This window comes from Hemitrygon akajei, chromosome 23, assembly GCF_048418815.1.
Source record: "Hemitrygon akajei chromosome 23, sHemAka1.3, whole genome shotgun sequence".
In the NCBI taxonomy this organism is placed as follows: domain Eukaryota; kingdom Metazoa; phylum Chordata; class Chondrichthyes; order Myliobatiformes; family Dasyatidae; genus Hemitrygon; species Hemitrygon akajei.
This window is the reverse complement of record NC_133146.1, coordinates 55,891,890-55,916,613: the sequence shown is the minus strand read 5'-3', so window position 1 is coordinate 55,916,613 and position 24,724 is coordinate 55,891,890. Positions and strand designations below refer to the sequence as shown.

General features: G+C 38.8%; 1 protein-coding gene across 2 annotated transcripts in view; it reads left to right on the top strand.

Moving 5' to 3' along the window:
* sec23ip (SEC23 interacting protein) overlaps positions 1–24,724 on the top strand; it is a 135,382-nt gene that overhangs the window by 36,836 nt on the left and 73,822 nt on the right. For both annotated transcript variants that reach the window (XM_073027705.1, XM_073027704.1), the window contains exons 5-10: positions 3,673–3,762; positions 5,627–5,747; positions 6,587–6,676; positions 11,592–11,733; positions 13,589–13,797; positions 19,604–19,722. In XM_073027705.1, the coding sequence (XP_072883806.1) occupies positions 3,673–3,762; positions 5,627–5,747; positions 6,587–6,676; positions 11,592–11,733; positions 13,589–13,797; positions 19,604–19,722 (771 nt within the window). The remainder of the gene's footprint in view (positions 1–3,672; positions 3,763–5,626; positions 5,748–6,586; positions 6,677–11,591; positions 11,734–13,588; positions 13,798–19,603; positions 19,723–24,724) is intronic.

Here is a 24,724-nt window from a genome sequence, read left to right as displayed (position 1 = left end):
CTTCCGGGGGTTGCTGAAATCCGTGTCGGACAGCAGCAGGCGGATGTCCTCGGGCAGCTGCTCCAGGAATGCTTGCTCAAGCATGAGGCAGGGCTTGTGTCCTCCGGCCAGGGACAGCATCTCATTCATTAAAGCCGATGGCGGTCTGTCTCCCAAACCATCCAGGTGCAGTAAGCGGGCAGCTCGCTCGCGCCGTGAGAGTCCAAACTCCTTATGAGCAGGGCTTTGAATTCCGTGTATTTGCCGTCCGCTGGGGGAGACTGTATGAACTCCTCAACCTGGGCCGCTGTGTCCTGGTCGAGGGAGCTCACCACATAGTAGTAACGTGTGTCCTCCGAGGTTATCTGCCGAATGTGGAATTGGGCTTCTGCTTGCTGGAACCATAGGTGAGGTCGCAGCGTCCAGAAGCTTGGCAGTTCCAACAAAACTGCATGAACAGATGCGGCGTCGTTCATCTTCAGCCCAAATATCGTTTGGGCCGTCGGGGTCACCAATTGTAGCGGTGTGCTACACGCAGCGCTGAAATAACGACACGTAGTCGATGAACTGCAGTTACAAAAGAGATTTTATTCGAACTTCGCGGCCTCGCTTTAAAGCCTTCCTGATCCCACCCTCCCCGGGCGCGGATGCTGTAGGGGGCACGTATTCACAGTCCTGTCCCGCGCGCGGGCTTTTTCGCTTGCTGGTGAAGCAGACTTGGCGCCCTTTTGGGACTGGCCTTTATGCCGGCGCGCTGGCTATTTGTGAGCCGGCTCGAGTGCACTAGGAAGTGGGTCGCCACAGTGTTACTGTTACAGAGAGTGAAGGTAGATTTTTTTAAAAACCATGTAGCCTGCAGGAGAGAAGCTGTCCTTGAGGGGGGAAGCCAGTTTTCATGATGGATTAAGCTGTGTCCACAATTCTTCAACAATTTCTTGTGGTCTTGGGTAGAGCAGTCACTAATCCGAGCTGTGATGCATCCAGATAGATTGCTTTCTACGGTGCTTCTATAGAAATCTGTGATGCTGAATTCCCTTTGCCTTCTGAGGGAAGTAGAGGTGCTGCCGGCAAGGAATAAATACTGGCCTAGCTGAAATGTACTGAGGAATAGAACTCCTTGCATTTGGTATGTTGTGTTTGCAGGTCAGGCAAAATATGAAGTAGTTCTAGAACAAAATTCTTTCTATGTACAGTTGGCCCTCCTTACCGCGGATTCAACCAACTGCGGATTGGGAAAACCTGGAAGTTCTCTCTCTAGCACGCATCATTTCAGCATGTACAGACTTTTTCTTCTTGTCATTATTCCCTAAATAATACAGTATAACAACTATTTACATAGCAATTACATTGTATTAGGTATTATAAGTAATCTAGAAATGACTTAAAAGTACAGGCGGTCCCTGGGTTATGAATGAGTTCCATTCCTGAGTCTGTCTTTAAGTCGGATTTGAAGTCGGAACAGGTACATCCAGTATTATTTAGCATCAGTTAGTCAAACGTTTTTCTTAGTATATAGTATATATTTTACCTCTCTATGCATATAAAACATTTAAGAAACATACATATTTCAATAATTAAACCTCTGCAAACACGAGGAAATCTGCAGATGCTGGAAATTCAAACAACACACACAAAATGCTGGTGGAACACAGCAGGCCAGGCAGCATCTATAAGGAGAAGCACTGTCGACGTTTCAGGCCGAGACCCTTCGTCAGGATTAACCTCTGCATTGCTTAGTAATAATTGTAGCTTTCATCGGGGCAGGGCCTTTCACATTCTCCATTAAAATTGTTCCGATTGTTGACCGACTGTAGCCTAACACTTTTCCAATGACCGATGACGTTTTACCTCTTTCCGATTGCTTTATTATTTCCACCTTATTTTTAATCGTGATCATGATTATTTTCGTGAACAGAAACACTGAGGATTCAGAGCTGCGCCGCCAGGTCCTAATGCCCACCGCATGGAGACATGTTAAATAAAGTCCGGGGTTCCGCTGGGTCCTAAAGACCACTGCACTTATACATGTTAAATAAGGGACTTGAGCATCCGCGTTTTTTGGTATCTGCGAGGGGTCCTGGAACCATCCCCCGCGGATAAGGAGGGCCAACTGTACTACATTCCAAATGTGATAAGCTCCAGTTTGGCTTCTTTGAGGTTTCCAAGAAAAAAATAACTGTATAACACTTGGAGTAAGATTAGAAGCAAGCTGTCGTACAGGTTTATGCCTACTGTTTGTTTGAGAAGAAATTGGTTTCAAGTCTGGAGCCTTTATTTAACTTAATGTATTAGGTCATTAAAGGGTAGATTTCAATATTGTATTTCTATGCAGTGTATGTTATGCATGCTTTTATTGGTATGGATATATTTCATTTTTAAATGGGGATTCATTTCTGCCAAAAACATCCAAATTCTTTTAGCTTCAGATATGTTGCAAAATGATAGAACAGTGGCATGAGGCCTTTTGGTCTATCATGCATGTACTATTTCTCTGATAAAGCTATAAAGTAGCTCCATTCCTTATAATATATTTTGCTTCTAGCATGCAAATTTTCTGTGCAAATTCATTTCTCTTGAGAGCTACTGAATCTGACTTCACTGTATTTTAATGGCATTGCATTCCACATTGTACCAAATCTATCAGCTGTTTCTCTTCTATCCCACATCAAGTTTCATTAACTCATGATGCTCCTCCTGCATTTGCTCTTTGTTAAGCTATAAATATTGTCATATATTTTCAAATTTTGCCAAAAGCAAAAAATGCACCCATGTTGAGTTGATTTATGTGCTGATGCAGATTTAAAAGATTAAGGCTTTGAGGTAGAAGGACAAATGAACTGGTGTTCAGTTCTCTGCTCCATGAGGCTTTCCTCACCTCAGTGATGAACTGGTTGTGGGACTCTGGACTCGCTTTTGGGGACTCTGCAGTTCATGTTCTTTGTATTTGTTTACTGTTTTAATTGTTTGTATAAGCTATTGATAAATGAAGTCTCAAGCATCTTTCCTTCCATAAATATCAAAAATGATGGAAGAATTTCATAGCATTTCCCAGCTCCCATTTCCCAGGACTCAGTAAGTCCCAAACTTACTGGCTGAGTTCGGCTACCTGTGTGTGCTGCTCTGCCAGACTAGAGTCTAGTAGTGGGAGAGGAAGTGGACTGGAAGAAGAGCTTGCAGTATATAAAATGGGAAAGCTGTGTTTAGATTTCACACACAGTTGGATTTCAGTGTGAATGGGGCTTCCACAGCTCACTTTCTAGCATCCTGTATTGAAGCTGCACATGCATGAATATCAGGTGAGGATCAGTATTGATTTGGCTGTCCTCTACAGGGGATTTTAGTATTAATGACACATTTAAGCAACTCTAAACCAAATCACCACTTGTTGAATTCAATGAGTTTATTTTCGTTTCACTTATTATTGAATGTTTTCAAGGGTTTTTTTTAAAAAGCCTATGAAATTCACATAAAATTCAACTACAAGATGTATCGTATCATTTGAAAATAAGAAATTACCTTTTATTTCATAATTATCACTTTAAATCATTTTTTATATTTGAAGCTCAGTAAATATTGATATTAAACGCTTAGCTGGGATGAGTGAGACGTTTTAAGTTTACACCTAAAATATTTTTGAGATCCTGGAGAAAGCTAATTGAGCATTGTGAAATCTTCTAATTTTTCTTTTTACAGGGAGAATATAAAAAAGCGGTAACTACCAACCAGTGGCACAAGAGACTCGAATTTGCCAGTGGCGAAACCATTGTTATGCATAATCCAAAGGTAAAATCTGCGTGAACAATGAGGCATCATGAGTTTAGAAATTCACCTGTGGTCGTAGACCCTAAATACTGAGTTAGGAGCAGCTGCATGTTGTTTAACCTGTAAAACTTAGTTTCACTGTTCCCTCTAAGCTGTCTGGATGCTGAAATGCTCCCTTGCACATAGCCTTTGTCGTCGCACTACTGAGATTTTCTTTTATATAAAGTTTTATTAAAGTGTTGGACAGTTTTCAGGTTATGTTTTTTAAAAAATGTTTGGTCCACATAGTTGTAAAAAAATGTGCTATATATGTAACGTATGTGTGTGTGTATGTATATAAATTTTAATTGCCTTTTGTTGGATTTTAAAAGCTTCCCAATTATCCAACTTCTCACTCACTTTTGCTACCTTATATGCCATTTCCTTAGCTTTTATATAGTCCTTAACTTCCTTTGTCCACCATAGTTGCCTACACCTACCATTTGAGAACTTCTTCCTCTGTGGGACATATCTATCCTGCGCCTTGTGAACTATTCCAGAAACTTCAGCCATCTCTGCCGTCATCCCCACCAATATCCTCCTCCAATCCACCTGGACAAGCTCCTCTCTCATGCCTCTGTAACTCCTTTTATTCCATTGTGATACTGATATGTGTGAGTTAAGCTTCTCCCTCTCAAGTTACAATATGAGTTCAATCATATTATGATTACTGCCTCCTAAGGGTTCCTTTATGTTAAAGTACCTCATAAGATCTGGGTTATTACACAACACCCAATCGAAGATGGCCTTTCTCCGAATAGGCTCAAGCACAAGCTGCTCTAAAAAGCCATCTCATAGGCATTCAACAAATTCCCTCTCTTGCAATCTGATACCAACCTGATTTTCCCAATCCCCTTGCATATGAAGTCCCCTGTTACAATTGTGTTCTTACCCTTGTTACAAACCTTTTCCAGCTCCCTTTGCAGTCTCAACCCCACATCTTGGCTACAATTTGGAGACCTATATATGATTACCATAATGCTATTTTTAACCCTTGCAATTTCTTAACTCCACCCACAAAGTTTCAACAGTTTCTGACCCTATGTCACCTCTTTCTAGAGATGTAATTTATCTCTTACCAACAGAAATTCTTGGAATTCTATTGCATGTCATGTGTTCACTTGCGTCATGACTTTCAAGCATGCAAGAGAATTTCTAGAAAGAAGCATGGTTTTCTGCAAACTACTCTAAACAAACACATAGACCTCGATCCTATTTATGAGCAGATGCGGGCAAAATTCCAGACCACCACACAACTTATCAGCAATGAGATTTCTTCTGCACATCACAATTGAGTTTCTGAAATGGCTTCCAGACAGCTGATTGAAAAGCATGTAAAAGCCGAGCATCCAGAGGACACACCTCAATCAACAGCGCACTGTCTCCTCATGTGGTGATGAATCATTTGCAAATAAATTGGCAAGATTAGAAAACTGTTCAACCCAACCATAATGTATTCTGGGTAGAGGAAAGTAAAAGCACATAACTTTTCTATGCCTCATTGTTTAGTGGTTCCTGTTCAAAATTATTTGCTACCCTTTCATAAGCATTTGTCACGGAGAATCAGGTGGTGAATAAATAAACCGGAGCTAGTAAAAACATTTGGTAGGACATGAAAGTGGATGGATGCTTTTCTGTATGTTAACATAGAGTAGCTCATGTAACATAATGGGACTTGATCAAATCCATCAGCAACAATCCCATAAACTACTTTTAGGAGATGGGGGAAAATTGAGCCAGAGCTTTGAGAGGAACAAGATTTCTATTTGAGTTTTCATTTCTTTATGTTGATTATTATGACTTCCACTCTCAAAAATAATTATACAGCAGTCATGATTACTTTCAGGTCATAGTTCAGTTCCATGCTTCCTCACTGCCAGATGAATGGGGAACTACACAAGATGGACAGACTCGGCCTAGAGTGGTCAAGCGTGGGATAGACGATGACCACGATGAGATTCCTGAAGGTATGAATCCAATCACAGCTCTGTGCTTTATATGCCAGGGAATGATCTGATTAAAATGACTCAGTCAGTAATATCAAGCTTGTTAAGTTAAAGAAAACCTTAATGCATTAAATGTGTTTTGCACTTTAAAAATAATAATTGTTTCAGTAATTTGCATATTACAAGTTCATTGTCATTTAACTGTACACATGTATACTGCCAAATGAGACAACATTCTTCCAGACCAAGGCACACAACACAGTAAATATTAATCTCACACACAACACAAAATGTAATATTACCACAAATAAATTAATAAATAATAAAGTACATTTACAATACAAGTCAGAAGCCTTGCAATCCCCTACCAAACAGTGATTCAGATAGTAAGGAGACTCTTGATGGTGCTTCTGTAAAATATTGATTAAAATTGGTTAAAATTAAATGGCTAATTCATAAAATAATAATTTGTCATTATTACCATATTACCATTATTTACCATGTTTCATTTCCCGCAGATATTGCTAATTCTTCTCAAAATTGCCTCAATTTTTAAATAAAATGTGGAAATTTGAATTGCAGAATGGAATTATGTAAATATATATTCAAGAGCTATAGCATTTATATTAAATGCTTTAAGAAATTTCTCATCAATGTAATAAGGTGCTAAGTATGTGCAAGTTGTTTTCGTATCTCCATAGTTAGATCTAGTTAAGTGGTGGGTGTTAAATTTTTGTTGCTTCATTGAGGAAGAAATGATTCTCTATGAATTAAACATTAGCAATTATTTCTCAGGAACAACAGTTATACTTCTAGCATTTCAGGCACTTTTGTTTAGCAATTTTTTATTATTTACATAGGAGAATTGCCACAAATTAACCATCTGGTATTCATTGCACATGGTATTGGACCTGTCTGTGACTTGCGTTTCAGAAGTATCATTGAATGCGGTAAGCCTATTTTTAATGCTTTTTGCAAATGTTATCCTTCATACCTTTTTAATTATTTGAAGCAAACCTACATTTAAAAAGTAACAAGGTTCAAATGATCATTCCAATCTCAGATGTATCCTAATAAAAGAAATGTTTACCAAATGATGATGGCTTAGTTTGAATACAAAAGTATATTTGTATTAGGTATGAATACATAAAGTCGCAGTATCTAGATGGAGTGAAGGACATAAAAACCAATTTGAAATGTTGCATTCTATTTCTCACTAGTCATTTTTCTTTGCTATGCCTTTTATATAAGGCCATTCCTAATTGCCCTTGAACCGCTGCAAAGCATGTGGTAAAATATTTGGGTGGAAGATTTCAAGATTTGTACCCTGTAACAGTGGGCATGTGTTGACAAGTCAGAAATCTGTGTGACTTGAAAGGGAATTTGGAGGTGGTGATGTTATTATGGTAATTCTGTCCTTGGAGGAAAAGATCTTGGATTGGGGAGGTGCTGTCACTGTCCAGGTAATTGAATAGATGTCTTTTAATTGATATACTTTATAACTAGGATGCAATGGTGGTGAATGGAGTGAATGCATGTGTTGGGGGAAAAAGAATCAATCAGATGGACTGTTGAAATATTGTTTGAGCTCCATTTATCTAGGGAAATGGAAATGGTTTGATCGCACATTTTGTTTTGTAGAAAATGCCTGAAAGGTCTTAAAAGTGTTGGGAACTGAATTAATCATTGCAGGATACCCAGCTTCTGATTTCCTCTTATTGTTATGGTATTTACACTGCTGGTTAATCTCAATTTTTGAAAATTGGTGACTCCCAGAATGTTAATGGTTTTGTACCTGATAATACTGTCTGGAGCAGATAACTAAACTCACTTGTTGAAGATGATCATTGCCGGCACTTTTTTGGCACTGTATTAGTTTCCGCTTGCCACCTTATACCTAAGGATTATCTCAATCTAGTTGATTATAAGATATTCCGTAATTCTATATGCTTAATAGATTTTATGTATAGGAAAATAGGAGGGCAAAGAGGTGGTAGATGCAAATCAGAGTCGGGAAGTGTATGGTCATGCACTTTGGTAGAAGGAGCAAAAGCATAGACTATTTTCTAAACGGGAGAAATTCAAAATTCCAAGGTGCAAGTGGATTTGAGAGTCCTTGTGCAGGATTCCCTAAAGATTCAGTTGCAGGACGAATCGGTGCTGAGGAAGGTGAATACAATGTTAGCATTCATTTCAAGTGGACTAGAATATAGAAGTAAGGATGTAATGCTGAGGTTGTATAAGGCACTGGTGAGGCCTCACTTGGAGTATTGTGAGCAGTATTGGGCCCCTTATTTAAGAAAGGATGTACTGACATTGAAGAGGGCTCAGAGGAGGTTTATGAGAATGATTCCCAGAATGAAAGGGTTATCACATGAGCAGCATATGAAGGCTTTGGGCCTGTACTCACTGGAATTTAGAAGAATAAAGGGGGATCTCATTGAAACATATTAAATGTTGAAAGGCCTAGATTAGTGGTCACCAACCTGTCGATCGTGATTGACTGGTCGATCTTTGAGACTTTCCCAGTAGATCCCAAAAAAAATGAAAAATAAATACACAAATACTGTTGAGAGATTGTTTCCGGGTTGCGGGGTTTTAATTCCGTTCTTTCTGCCCAGTGCGCATGTGTGTAGCTCCCCCGCCACGCACTACACAGTGTACTTCAGTGGTCCCCAACCAATGGGCCAAGAGGAAACGATATGATTTGGCGATATAAAACGATATAAGTCAGCTGCACCTGTCCTCATTCCCTGTCATGCCCACTGTTGAACTTGAATGCACGCGAGGTCATCATTCGCCTAAACGTAGTGATACCCTCACGCCAGCGATCACTGGTTGGCCTTGGATATTTCTTTTGGTGGGGGAATCTAGGGCCAGAGGACATAAAATAGAGAGATGTCCATTAACAACAAAAATGATGAGGAGGATGGTGAATCTGTGGAATTTGTTGCCACATGAAGCTGTGGAGGCCAGGTCACTGCATGCATTTAAAATGGAGGTTGATCGGTTCTTGATTAGTGTGTGAAGGGTCAAGGGGAGAAGGCAGGAGAAAGGGAATGACAATGATGTGGATCAGTCATGATGAAGTGGTGGATCAGACTCTGGGCCAAGTGGCCGAATTCTACTCCTATGTCTTATGGGTATTATGGAGATGAAAATATAACAGGAAAGTGGAGTTGGTGTAATATGCCCTATTCAGTGGCAGCATGGTCTATTCTTGTTCCTGACTTTGATGCAAACTCAACCAAAATGTATGGCAAAAGTCAAGGTGAGCTGATACTTAGATTTTTAAAAATTAAACAAGGGACTTTTAGACAAAACAAATTTGACATCTGTTCTTTAGTTACTCTTATTATTTCCAAAGACCTGTAGAGCTTGAAGAGAACTCCTGGAATATACAGAATGTCTCAGTCAATGTACAAAGAAGACTCTACTAAGTCATTAGTTCTTTTTTTATGCACTATTAGTTGGTTTTCACCTTGTTTATTAATTACTTAATTATCAAGTAATTGGTTCCTTCATGTAATGAGTAGTGACAGTCAGCTTTTTGACATGCTCTACTTGGAATGAAATCAAATCTAGTACAAAATATTTCTTGACATACATAATGTAATTCATAATTTAAAAAACCTTTTGAGCTGGATAATATGAATTGCTATTGAATATGAATCTGTAAGGTAAATGGGTGCTTATAGCACAGAAGGTTCTTTGGCTGTCTATTAAAATCATTTGCTGTATTCATTACATAAGAATATTACCCAGAACTCAAACCTATGACAGTAATTTTCTGCAACAATGCAGTGAGATTGAACATTTATTTTCCATGAATAGCAGTGTAATCTTTCTCATAGAAACACTTTTTAACCTGCTTGCTAGCTTTAGTATCAGTCTTTTTGTTTTGTTTTAAAGTTTTTTTAACCTTTTAGACCTTCTAGACATAAACATTATCTATTTAATCAGGCTTTTAGCATTTATGTGTATTAGTTCATTGCACACCTATTACACAACAGTGTTATGTTTGACCAGTTGGTGGCACTGTAAGAAAGGTAGTAACACCATAATTTCTGATCTGTTAACTACTACTGTGAGCAATTAGAACATTTTGAATAGGAAAAGATTATATGTTTGAAAAAAACACAAAATTACCTGATAACCTGTTTGCTGGTTCCCAAAATAACATTTTTCAGAATCAGCAGCAGGTTTGTTATCACCCACACATGACATGTAATTTGTTAACATAGCGACAGCAGTTCAATGCAATACATAAAATAAAAGAGAGAGAGAGAGAAAATAAAATGAACAAATGAATAAATCAATTACCGTATACATATACTGAATAGATTTAAAAAGTGCAAAAAACGGAAATAGTGAGGTAGTGTACAAGGGTTTAATGTCTATTCAGGGATTGCATGGCAGAAGGGAAGAACTGTTCCTGAATCGCTGAGCGTGTGCCTTCAGGCTTCAGTATCTCCTACCTGATGGTAACAGTGAGAAAAGGGCATCCCCTGGGTGCTGGAGGTCCTTAATGGACGCTGCCTTTCTGAGACACTCCTTGAAGATGTCCTTGGGTACTTTGTAGGCTGGTACCCAAGATGGAGTTGACTAGATTTACAACCCTCCGCAGCTTCTTTCAGTCCTGTACAGTATTGTCAGGTAGATTTAGTACTTTTGGCTTTGAGTTAAATGTATTCGAGCTCCCACCAAGACAAACAAAGGTGGTGATTCAGTGCAGTATTGTGAAGGTTTTCTGTTGTCAAAGATTCAAAATTTTGGGTAGATCAAATGGAAGTCCCATCTGATCACTCAAATTGTTTTCAAAGAACACAGTTTGAGTGACACGGTAGCACAGTGGTTAGTGTGTTTTTATTACAGCTCGGGGTGTGGGAGTTCAGAGTTCATTCCCAGCACGTCTGTACGACCCCCCTGTGGAATCCATGGGTTTTCCCATGGGTGTTCGGGTTTTCTCCCCACAAGTGCAAAGATGTACCAGGTAGGTTATTTGGTCATTGTAAATTATCCCACCATCAGTTTAGGGTTAAACTGCAGTTTCCGGGAGTTGCTGGGTGGTGCAGCTTGAAGGGCCGGAAGGACCTATTCTAAGCTGTATCTAAACAGATTTTAAAAAAGCCGAAGTGTTCCAGTGTTCTGGTCGCTATGTCTATCCATATGATATTGCATCCCAATGCACACAGCTGTACAGTCAACCACAGTAACCGCAGTTTGCAAACTAATCCGTTGATCATGAAATGCTTTAGGGAGTTCTGGATGTGGAGGAATGTAGTACACAATATAAATCATTTGTAATTTTAGGGTTTATATTGAGCACTTAAATTTATGTGAGTTCTAAATATATTTGGAATATTATTTTGGAATATAAAATAAAGTACTCACATTTTATGTTGACATTATACTTCTGCTTACGATGTATTTGGCAATGATATCCCCTGGTGTATTTGAGGATTTTTGCTTTATTTCTAGTGCAAACATTCCCAACCTGGGGTCCACCAACCTCTAAGGGACAATGGCATAAAACAGGTTGGGAACCCCTGCTCAAGAATTTTAATTTTAATAATTGAGTAAATAATCCAATAATTCAGTTCCATGAGGAATTACTTTTGCACAGTAGAAAAGATATATTGTTTACATCATCCAGAATGGAATTCTGAGGTGTAATTTGCTTAGTGATTTATTATTGACTATAAATTACACTATTTTCTTCTTCCAGATATTAATCGTATTAATATTGTTGTATTCTTCCCAACTAAATGTTTTTATTTTTAAAAAAGTTTCCATCTAATTATGTACATTAGATACTGATAATCATTTGCAGTTTATGTTAATGACTCAATCCTTGTTTCTCAGTTGATGACTTCAGGAATGTTTCTCTGAAACTACTGCGAACACATTTTAAAAAAGCTGTTGATGAAAATAAGATCTCTCGAGTTGAATTTCTTCCAGTGCATTGGCACAATGCTCTTCATGGAGATGCAACTGGAGTAGACAGGTATATTCTCCTACTTCTATTAAGGAAGCAAATGTTATACATGGATTGAATATTAAGGCTGTTTAATTTATTGAGAAATACAGCACAATAACAGGCACTTGTGGCCCACTGAGCCTGCGCCACTCAATTACACCCATGTGACCAATTGTTGGAAAATAATTTGCATAATGTTATCCTTGTTTAATATCAGCATAAAATCTTTTTTAAATGAAAACACTGAATTTCAGATTTATCTGTTTATAGCTTTGGGCTTTTCAGATAAAAGACCATATCACACAAAGCTTTGAATATAAAGTAGTGATTGGAGGAAAGTATTTCTGTTTCAATAATTAATAAGAAAATTATTTTAATATGTTCGTTTATGCAAATTTTAAGTTTGGTAAATAACAGATTACATTTCCTGAAGATAAAATTTTATTGAAGTTGTATTGAAGAATAGTAATAAAATTCTCATATATTATGTACCCTTGCATCTTTATTATTCAACATATTTTCTGTAAAGGATTGAATTCTTTTTTAATTGCAGTGTGAAAGTTTGAGTACAATAAATGGCTTCTGCTGTTTGCTCCTGCTCATAAAATCTGGGTTTCTGAGCACGAACACATCATCTTACTTTACTGATACTAGTCCAAATAATTCAATAGGTTGTGTCAAGCATAACCTTCCCTTTGAGGTAATGCCAATTGTATTATGTAGGATCTGTGTAACAAGTAAGATTAAAGATCCTTATTGAGCTATGCAGGAAACAAAAGTTGAAAAAAAACAAGCTAAATATCAAGGTATTTGGAGAATGTGAAAAAGATAAGATTAAATAAGGTTCTTTCTCATAGGTAAATGCAGTAATTAAAATATGAAGAAATAAAACAATCTTCATCAGAATAACAGTTTTCCCTGTTAGGGAAGTGGTTTGTCAGGATACAAGTATCAGAATGGGAAAATGTCTCATTCTTATTCATACTAGGAAAATATGGATAAGTTCTTGTGGGTTTAGTGTGCATCTATCAATAAATCACTGTGAATTTATGTCCTCATATATATTTGAATATCAGTTCCCTTACACAGTGCTCTGACAGTGATAACAATTCACTTTTAATAATGCATGCTTAGATACTGGAAGCTGTTGTGCACTTTATCTTCTCAACATTAAGTACTGATAGCCTCACCATTACTTACTGCAATGGATCATATTTTCCAGTGTATGTGACAAGATAAAGTTAACATTCGAGTCAGTAAGCTTTCATTAGAAGATGTGATGAAAGGCTACCAAAGATTACGTCTCTTTCTCACCACAGATAGTTGACCTGCTGAGTATTTTTATGTTTTCTATTTTTACTTGGGATTTCCTACATGAACAGATTTTATTTTTGCCTTTGTAATTTATTTATTGAGATACGGCATTCTGACCCTTTGAGCCACACTGCCCAGCAAGCCCTGATTTAACCCTAGCCTAATCACAGGACAAGTTACAATTTACAATTACCAATTTACCTACCAACCAATATATCTTTGTACTGTGGGAGGAAACCAGAGCACCTGGAGGAAACTCGAGCAGTCGGGGGAGAACGTACAAACTCCTTACAGACAGTGGTGGGAACTGAACCATGCCTTGTTGCAAATAGTGAGATCACATCAATGGGATGAGATAAAGTGGGAGGAAGCATTTATAGACTGCAAACAGTCTCTCACTAGTTTATTTTGTGTGGAGTAAATCCAGATTTTATGTAGTGTAGTTTTAAATGATTTGATTGCTTTCTGCAAAAAGTTTTTGCTACTTTATTGAGTAGTATAATTGATGTGAAACTTAATATCGGGAAAACTCTTTCTCATTTGACTGTTCCTATTCTTTTTACACCAGGCGCATCAAGAAAATCACATTACCAAGTATAGGCCGCTTGCGTCACTTTACCAATGAGACATTATTGGACATATTCTTCTACAATAGCCCTACCTACTGTCAGACTATCGTGGATAAAATGGCTGCTGAAATCAATCGACTTTACGCTCTCTTCTTGAATCGGAATCCTAATTTCAAAGGAGGAGTCTCCCTTGCAGGACACAGCTTAGGTAATAAGTGCCAATCTTTTAACATCTTGTGCCATTTTCAGTTCTATTTTAGTGTGTAGATGTGTTACCTATGTTGAGCTTATCTGCTTGGGATACTGGTCCTCCCTAGGTTACAAGTGGCTGAATAATAGATACCACGTATATATGCGTGAGCCTTTGGCTATTCCTCCTACATTGAAACAGCAGGAAAACACTGTGCCTTCATTATAGAAGGGGTGTGACTTTTTCCAAACTCAGAATTGAAATTGATATTGAGTGACCTGGATTCAGTCCAGTCTGAGTCCTAAGTAACACACAAAATGCTGAAGGAACTAAGCAGGTCAGGCAGCATCTATGGAAATGAATATAAATAGTTGACATTTCAGGCCAAGACCCTTCTTCAGGACTGAGAAGAAAGGGAGAAGACACCAGAATAGAAAACTGGGGGGGTGGGGGGAGGGAAGGAGGCTAGCTGGAAGATGATAGGTGAAGCCAGGTCGATGGGAAAGGTCAAGGGCTGGAGAAGAAACAATCTGATACGCGAGGAGAGTGGACCATAGGAGAACAAGAAGGAGTGGTGGGGAGAAGGGAAGGAGGAGGGGACCCAGGGGGAAGTGATACCCAGATAAGAGGAGGTAAAAGGTCTGAATGGTGAATAGAGGAAGAGGGTGGGATTGTTTTCACCAGAAGAAGAAATCAATATTCATGCCATCAAGTTGGAGGCTACCCAGAGGGAATGTAAGGGTTGCTCCTCCATCTTGAGGGTGGCATTTGCATGTACTCCCTGTGATGTGTGGCTCCCTCCTCACCCTTCGCCAACTGTGTTTCCTCCCAATGATGCGCTGGTAGGTTGGTGTGGTTAAAGACAAAAAAAATTGATGATGGGAGAATAAGTGAAGGACTTCAGGGAGATGAGGAGAGAAGGAGAGGGGTAACAGGACCCAGAGGGGATTGTTTTTCAGTAGTGACATTCACCCAGTGGGGCTAATGGATTCCCTTGCCATTACAAGAAAGAATCATAGTTTACTCATGTTAGAAATTGCTTTCCCCTGGCGTGATGTTGACATTCTGTGCCAAAGTGAAGTTGTTTTCCACAGATTTGAAAAAGCTGCTTGCAAGTATCTTGAGGCTTTCATGTTGAGAATTTCGCTGCGGCTTGCTACTGTCTGGAGAGACTTCAAAGTGCCTAGCAACTGAGAAATTACCAGCCTGGCAGAGCCCCCAATCAGGTTGGGCCAGACTGCAAGATTGAAACCTCTACTCCTGGCACCTGGACTCTACACTGGATCCCCACTCGCCTGGAATGAATGTAGAACTTTAATCTCTAGCTGTCCATAGTCTGGTTAGGCTTTTGTGTGGGTGGTGATTGGACCTTGAGTGATATATTGCAGAGGCCATAACCCAGAACATCCTCGCAAACTCGACTGATCTTAAAACTGTTTATTAGATGCTTCTTCTCAAAGCTGTCATAATTTTTAGGTTTTCAAACATCTTCCTGACATTCTGATGCACTTAAAAATCAGCAATTGAAGTAGTGTAATAAACAAAGTTGATCAAAAAAATCTCAAATAATTAAAAAATATTAAAGTAAAACAATTTAAAAAGTAAACACTTGCTTACTCCCCTACCTCTTAATCTGCAGAGATGGAATCTCAGTTGAAATGAATCGGGCTTTGGATACCTGACCAGACAGACGTCGTATAGAATCTGAATGATTCTGCATGTGGAGTGCAGTGAGAGATAATCACTGACAGGTGGCGCTGCACATCCAGGACTGGCAGATCGCTGAGTTCAGCTGTTTCTTACCAGAATTGCTTGCAAAGGCCAGCAAAGAATACTGCTTGTGGGAAAGTCTAGGAGCAAATTGTAATCAACTTTTGAAGTAGCAGACTAAATGAAGTGTGGAAATGTGTCCTGTATGGTTGAATGACAGTTAAACTAGAACATGAACTTTTAATGGTTGAAATACTTTTCAGAAATGTTTTCAAAATACACTGTTTGAAACTGAACCAACCTGTTTAAAGCCTAGGTGGATTGCTAATTGGAGATGAACAGGCGATAGATTTGCATCATTGCTGAGATGATTATTTCCACTTGACTGATGTTATCTGAGTTTGCCCTTCCTTAGCTTATCTGCAAGAACTATGAATCAAGTTTTTAAACTTGCCTATTCCCTTAAATTCAGTGTTGATCATTTAACCATAGGTAAACTTGCTGTTTTCAAAATCCATGCATAAATTTGAAGGCAACTGTTCATTGTACAATGCACTCATTGACTCACTAGTAAGATTGCCTTAATATCAAAAATCTTATGCTTCCCTGAAGTAATCTGTTTTGCCTTCTCCTTAGACTTGTACTGTCCTTTCAGCACTCTGAGATGTGTGCTCCTGTCTTCTAACCAGCTTGATAATTGCTGTATTATATTGCTCCATCATTGACAACCTTTCCGTCCGCTGCCAAGGCCTTAATGTCACTTCCTGACTGCTCTGAAACACACCTCCATTGTGCCATTTGTATTATGTCTCCATGTTTTTTTAAATGTTAAAATTTACTACTTTTCACTCAACATTTGGTCATCTCCCTTATTATCTCCTTAAGCAGCCATTTTCTTTGATGACATTTGTATGAATTTCTTTGGCAACATTACTAATGCCAGGTACTTAAAAGTTGTCATAGCAGTGACACCATTTCCCAGCTTGTGATCTTTGTGTTTTGAGTATTTAGTTTTAGCAATCTTCCTTTAGACCAGGGGTCCCCAACTTTTTTTTATGCTATTGACCTCTATCATTACTTCAGGGGTCTGTGGATCCCAGGTTGGGAACCCCTGCATCGAGACATTCCCATTGAAGTATTTGAAATGTGGCCAGAATGTGTGTCCCTGCCCCTTTACAGAATGGCAGAGAATTTCCACAGTCAGTGTTAGGCACTGTAAAAATAAATGCTGAGGTCAGCTATTGCAAATGGCAAACAAGTCATTAGAATCCTAGTCTACAGCATGAAAAAGGATTAGAACATGGATATGGAAGGAGTTGGCTGTTTAACGTTGCAATGTAACAGAGGAAAAACTGAATGAAAAATGACAGTAGAATTTTGGGTTATAAGTATGGTTGTTGAGTGATTTGCCCATGAGATTATGAATTGAATTGAATGATCTTTATTGTCATTATACATAGGTACAATGAAACTCTGTTTGGCTTCCTCTCAGGCAATCAAACAAAGCGGTAGATAAAAACAAGACAGTAATAGAAAAACAGTATTAAATAGATAAGTAGCAGAAAACAAGTTGCAGCAGCACCAGAATATCACAGTCATGCACAAAGTGCTGTTAGTGCAAGTATTTGAGTCCTTGTGTGTGCTGTGAGTACTTTGTTTTGCATTTACCATGAGAAATTTTCCTGCGGCTGTTTCTGGTAGCTTAATTTGTATCTTTTGTTCTCATTAAGCAGATTTGAAACTGAAATATTTCAGTATTTACTGTATATATTAAATGAGTTGAATTGTCACATGATCTCTTTATGGTAAAGAAGATCAGTCAGTCTTAGAGCATTCCCATTAATCCCACCTTAAATCCATCATCCTTACTGCTGCAAAGGCTGCCAACAGCAACTTGCTAGAGTCCTCTGTCTTGAGCCAGTCTTTTAAGCTTTGTCAATTGTAGCCCATCTTGGTGTATCCTTCCTCTTCCAGGGATATGTTCTTTGGAGCTTCTGTTGGAGTTCCTGAAGCTCAAGGTTTTTGCAGGATGGCGTTGCTAGCTATGCCCAACTTTCCTCCTTTTGCATCCAGGTTTAGACATAAGCCCCTAAGATACAGGAGCAGAACTCGGCCATTTCATCATGGCTATTTTACCTCAACCCCAATTCCCTGCCTTCTCACCATATCCCTTCATGCCCTGAACAATCGAGAATCTATCCACCTCTGCCTTACATATACGAAAAGACTTGGCTTCTATGGCTGCCGGCAACAACAAATTCCACAGATTTACCAGTCCCTGGCTATAGAAATTCCTTCTCATCTGTTCTAAAAGGACACCTCACTATACTGAGGTTATGTCCTCTGGTCCCAGACTCTCCCACCACAGAAAATATTCTCTCCACGTCCACTTTCAAGACCTTTCACCATTTGATAGTTTTTAATTAGGTCACGCCTCATTCTTCGGAGTCTAGTGAGTACAGGTCCAGAGCCATCAAACTCTATCTTTTTTTTTCTCATCTTGATAAAGGGTCTTGGTCTTGTCAACTGTACTCTTTTTTTTATATATAGATGCTGATTGACCTGCTGAGTTCCTCAAGCAATTTGTATGTGTTGCTTGGATTTCCAGTATCTGCAGTTTATCTCTGGTTCTTATGACAAGCCTTTCAATCCTGGAATTATTTTCATAAACCTCCTTTGAACCCTCTCCAATGTCAGCACATCCTTTCTTAGATAAGGGGCCTAAAACTACCTACACTACTCCAACTGAGGCCTCATCAGCGCTTGATAAAGCCTCAATATTACTTCTATTCTTTATATTCTAGTTCTTTTAAAGTGAATGCTAGCATTGTATTTACTTTCCTCACCACTGACTCAACCTTTGTGGAATCCAGCACAAGGACTCCCAAGCCCCTTTGTGCCTCAGATTTTTGAATTTTCTCTCAAAATCGGAGTTTGGAACCATCGATGGGGGAGTTCCCCACCTATTCTCTTGCATCATATTCTTTTACCTCAAATTCTCCAGATATACCTTGGGGCAGTTCATAGTAGCCAATTAATCTACAAATCCAGTTGAACTGGAGATGCTGCAGCTGTACTCACCAAGAGTAAATGCACAACAAACGACAGTGTCAGTTAAGCATACACTCTTTCAGAATTTTGAAAAAGTGAGCTTAGCTACTTGATTTTTACCTTTTGGTGGCATAAAAATAACAGTAAATCTTATTACTGACAGAACGGACATAATACCATTGATAAGAATTGCTTGGAAGGTGAAAGTGTTTAAAAAGATGAAATTTTTATGGCCATGCAAAGTAGTTATATTTTAACTATAAATTTCATATAATATAGAGTAAGCTTCATGAGCTCCTTTTGACAATTGGTCTTGATACTGAGAGACTTTGATCTCTTGTACCTTTTTTGACTGCTCGTGGTCATTAACAATGTTCAATAGATTAACTACAGATTCTTTTTTTGTGCTTTCTGTTGAGGGTCTAACAACTGAACATGACTTTAGTATGTGTTTTATACTATATGATTCTGAATTATACATTACTAATTATTCGAAGTGTAAAATTGGAAAATAAGGAACTCATCAGGTCAGACAGCTGCTATGGAGGAGAATAACCAGTTGTTGTTTCACCTGAAATGTTGAGTGTTTATTCCACTTCATAGATGTTACCTGTCCGCCTGTATTTTGTGTGTGTTGCTTTGGATTTCCAGCATCTGCAGAATCTCTTGTGCTCATAACTCACAGATTAATGAAATAATTTGGTAGCTGACTACAACAGCTGATGCTCAGAAATGTATTTGTTTGTAAAGCTTTTAAGTTGGATTGTGAGATGCATTTTAAATTGAGTCATAATTATAAAGTTATGTTGGTATAAAAATGTTGCTCTTGGGGATTGTTTCCTAAATCTTGACATTGGATTATAGTAGGTTACTTTGAAACTGGTTATGTCCCCCTAATTGTGGTCTTATGTAGCCTAAAGTATTGGCTTCATCTCATGTTTAAAATCAGCCCCATTTAATAAATTTACTCTCACTTATGCCTTTAACTGTTCTGTAATAAAATAGTGTCTCAAAGGTTACTGTATATTGAAAAAGAAGTACGTAACTTCTAATTTGTCCTCAGGTTCTCTGATCCTTTTTGATTTGTTGGCCAATCAGACGGGGTGCTCTTTGGCTGGTGATTCCACTCAATCAGCATCTAATGGGGCTGTGAAAGATTCTGCAAGCCCAGAAGAATCCCAGGTACAGTTATGTACAAATAATCAATTAATTGTTGAATAAGCTTTGTAAATCTTTATGGTCAAAATGACAATCAATCAATTTAGTATATAATATGTTCTGAAAACTACCTTTTCAGAATGGCAGGCAGTGACTAGTGGGGTACCGCAACGCTCAGTGCTGGGACCCCAGTTGTTTACAATATATATTAATGATTTAAACGAGGGAATTAAATGCAGCATCTCCAAGTTTGCGGATGACACGAAGCTGGGCGGTGGTGTTAGCTGTGAGGAGGTTGCTAAGAGGATGCAGGGTGACTTGGATAGGTTAGGTGAGTGGGCAAATTCATGGCAGATGCAATTTAATGTGGATAAATGTGAGGTTATCCACTTTGGTTGCAAGAACAGGAAAACAGATTATTATCTGAACAGTCGCCAATTAGGAAAAGGGGAGATGCAACGAGACCTGGGTGTCATTGTACACCAGTCATTGAAGGTGGGCATGCAGGTACAGCAGGTGGTGAAAAAGGCAAATGGTATGTTGGCATTCATAGCAAAAGGATTTGAGTACAGGAGCAAGGAGGTTCTACTGCAGTTGTACAAGGCCTTGGTGAGACCGCACCTAGAATATTGTGTGCAGTTTTGGTCCCCTAATCTGAGGAAAGATATTCTTGCCATTGAGGGAGTACAGAGAAGGTTCACCAGATTGATTCCTGGGATGGCAGGACTTTCATATGAAGAAAGACTGGATCGTCTAGGCTTATACTCACTGGAATTTAGAAGATTGAGGGGGGATCTTATTGAAACGTATAGAATTCTAAAGGGATTGGACAGGCTAGATGCAAGAAGATTGTTTCCGATGTTGGGGAAGTCCAGAACGAAGGGTCATAGTTTAAGGATAAAGGGGAAGCCTTTTAGGACTGAGATGAGGAAAAACTTCTTCACACAGAGAGTGGTGAATCTGTGGAATTCTCTGCTACAGGAAACAGTTGAGGCCGGTTCATTGGCTATATTTAAGAGGAAGTTAGATATGGCCCTTGTGGCTAAAGGGATCAGGGGCTATGGAGAGAAAGCAGGTGCAGGGTTTTGAGTTGGATGATCAGCCATGATCATACTGAATGGCGGTGCAGGCTCGAAGGGCCGAATGACCTACTCCTGCACCTATTTTCTATGTTTCTATGTCATTCTTGGGGATTTGTCATTTAAACTATATTGGATGTTTTTGTTTAATGTGGAATTACTATTGGAGGTTTACTATAGCTTTGATTGCATTATTGTAGTAGTAGGCCTCTGTCAGTCAAGAATCCATCATAGATGTTGTGTTCTGTTTATCAAGATGTGCCAGCCAGGGCAGTACAATATAGAGAAGAAGCTGATGCCTATGTAGCAAGCTCACCCTCCCCCCACATCTGATAAACCCAAACGAATTGCAGAAATTGATATAGTTCGGTACCAGCAGCATCACAGGAGTTGTCAGTCAGTGAAGAACTCAATGTAGGGACTGGAGTTGGAGTCCTTAGAGACTCCGGCTCCAGATTTTTCCCTTGGGGTTTACTCCCAAAGCCTTCCCTATGAATGGGTATAGCTGCAAAGCAGCAGAGGTTTGAGATCAGATTTTCCTTTGCTTAGATGACCTGCCAACCATGGCTGACGAGTCCTGTCTACCCAAAGCAACTGGTTTTAAGGCACCAGTAAATTGTCTTTGTTCGTTCTGTCAGTAGAATGGTCCCGCCAGGCTTAGTAGCTAAGCCACACGTGAAAGCCAGGAGCTGGGCTAGGTTGTCAGAGGCTACTTGAGGTGCATGCAATTGGAGCATTTAATAGGTAGTGGGAGCTTATTGCTGTTACCACTCCCCAGCTATAACAGCCTTAAGGAACCCATTAGCTGTAGTAACCATTGACAATGGTCTATCTTGTTTCTAAACCTCGCAGTGTGCTATTGTGCTGACTGTTTTACTAAAGAAAGTCCTTCTGGATGTGAACTGAAACTAAGGTTTTCCAAGAGGAACAAAAAATATTAAAGATTAAGAGGCACCTGTTTCTCCAAGCAGATAGGCTTCTGTTATTTGGTTTGGAATTATTGAGTGGTCAGGATAGTCCCAACTTCATATAAAGGTAATGTTTGAGTTTGGCATTTAGGAACTGAGATTATAGAAGTTTCTTGAAAAATGTTTGCTCTGATTCTGACTATGTCATCCTTTTTGAATGCAGTAGATTTTGTCAGGAAGCAATGGTTGTTCATGAGTAAACCTCCAGTCAAACAAACTATTTTAATTCCAGGCCTTCCAATCAAAAGTTGTTTTTTTATCATTTTATGTCAAATAGGAATGAATTTTGGACTTGAAGACCAAAAGGAACGTTGTGTTATTTCTTTTAAACAAATGAGGTATATTTGTATAGATTTAACTTTCAGAATGTTGCTGTAACTGACTTGATTGGTAACCAAGTTTTGTAATATATATTTGTGAAAACTCCATTTCACAAATTTGCAGGTGTAGATATTTTGCTGGTATCTCGCATACCTCTGAGTTGCTGAAATATCTACACCTGCAAATTTTTGTATTCCCATAATGAACAAGCATGTTTTTTATAAAGTTATTTCATATCAACCAAAGCCATTGTACTTGGTTAGCAGTTAGAATGGGTGATACGTACACTTGTTTTATGAAAACTCTATTAATAATTGCAATTAAATTCTGAATTTAACTGGCTCACAGTTAGTGCCATCTGCCTCACTGTTACACCACCTGGTTATATTTTTCATCAACACCTACATTCAAACCACCAACTAGAAAGTGGCTCCTGTCATTTAAATCTTAAGCACTTTCTATGATGCCTTCTCTGTCTATGATTATCCTATATTCCTGTGTATTTTCCATCTCTGCAAAATCCTACTTTCTTGTTCCTAACATAATCACTGTGTCCTCCATGACCAGACATATTTTAAATAGCTGTTTCCCAAACTACTTAATCTTCCCCCTAACTCAAATGTTCTCAAAGTTCTGCTCTAGTTTCATTTCCATTCTCCCTGTAGCAAGGGGTGGTTGCCAAGCTGAGTTGAACCAGGGTAGGTTATGGCAAACACGAGGAAATCTGCAGATGCTGGAAATTCAAACAACACTCAGGTTGGAGGAACAACACCTTATATACCGGCTGGGTAGCCTCCAACCTGATGGCATGAACATTGACTTCTCTAACTTCTGTTAATGCCCCTCCTCCCCTTCTTACCCCATCCCTGACATATTTAGTTGTTTGTTTTTTTCTCTCTCTCTCTACCCATCACTCTGCCTGTTCTCCATCTCCCTCTAGTGCTCCCCCCTCCCCCTTTCTTTCTCCCGAGGCCACCCGTCCCATGATCCTTTCCCTTCTCCAGCTCTGTATCACTTTCGCCAATCACCTTTCCAGCTCTTAGCTTCATCCCACCCCCTCTGGTCTTCTCCTATCATTTCGCATTTCCCCCTCCCCCCCCCCCCCCCCCCACTTTCAAATTTCTTAGTATCTTTCCTTTCAGTTAGTCCTGACGAAGGGTCTCAGCCTGTAACGTCGACAGTGCTTCTTCCTATAGATGCTGCCTGGCCTGCTGCGTTCCACCAGCATTTTGTGTGTGTTGTAGGTTATGGCAAAGTTCAGTATCTTTTACCTGTTGATGACTAGGAGAGGCATACACCAGTTGGACCCAAGTGCAGAGGAGACCAGAGATGAGGTTGGAGTTGAATGAAGAATCTTTACTAGGAGATTAGTTTATAGGGAGCTTTAGAGACTGCATTGATTTTGATCTTACATAATTAGTGGTTGGCAAGTAACAATCATTACAGTTCTTTTCAAATAAAGGAGAACAGGGATAGAAAATAAATGAAGACAATTACCTTGGACACATGTCATAGGAAAAGTGCTATGTGCAAGTGTTTTTTTTTCATAGTTTTAATCTGCAAGGTATTGAAGGGAAGTATATTTAATGTATTTGTATTTTTAACAAGAGTTTATGACATAAAATGAGGGCTCAGAAAAGAAAATAATGTATTAGTATGAATTGAGAATAGGTTAATGGCTCAGAAGGAAGGAGCTGCAAAGCTTTCTAGTGAGCTGAATGCCTGGCTGATTTCCATCAGTGGGTTAGATGAGAAGACTGAGTGTAATATGCCCATCCATATGTACCAGCTATACACCACTAGGTGGGAAATAAACCGAGGCAGATGTAGGTGGCAAAGAGCTGTGGATTAATTTAGAAGGTAGATGAGTGTGGCTGTTGAAATCTTATATGCAATTTGTGATTTTTACCTATTTCCTTGGAAGAATAGAAATTCAGAAGTATTTCTCAAATGGTGAGGGACTAGGTTGTATTTATATTCAATGGGGCCTGAAGTTTTCATAAATGAATCATAAAGTTAATATTCAAACACAGCAGGCAGATGGTATGCTAACCTTTATTACAATGGTATTGAATATTGGAGAAATAAAATCTTACTGCAGTCTATATATGAGACTTGTTGGTCTTCTTTCTGAATGTGATGTACTATTTTGGCTCTTTTGCCTTATAGGTTCACTAGCTTGATTGTTTGATAAAGGAATTTTGAGCAACTTGATCTATGCTCTTCAGAGTTTAGAAGGGTCTGAAGTGGACACTTTAAAATACAAAATCTTGAAAGGAAATCAGATGACAGATTTTAGGAATTATAACAAAGGCCGCTCCTTTTTATTTAAAAAAAATTGTAAAACTTGTGTAGGAAGTAATGTAATAGTAAGGAAAAAAAAGATTTGATGGCTATTAGGTAATGGAGAAAAGATAGAAATGGGTATTTTCATGGTTAACAAAATTTAATCTCAATATTTGGAACATTGCTTCAAAGAGCTCTATATGAGATCATTCTTACCTTTGGCCATTAGGCACTATAATGAGTCAACCTATAGCCAGGGAACTGATGACTCCCTCCTGTAAGATTGATTGAGGTAACTTTTTTTTTATTCTTGCTACTTCTCTTCTAATATTTATATCTGTGCACTTTTCTGCTACTGTGACACGAATTTCC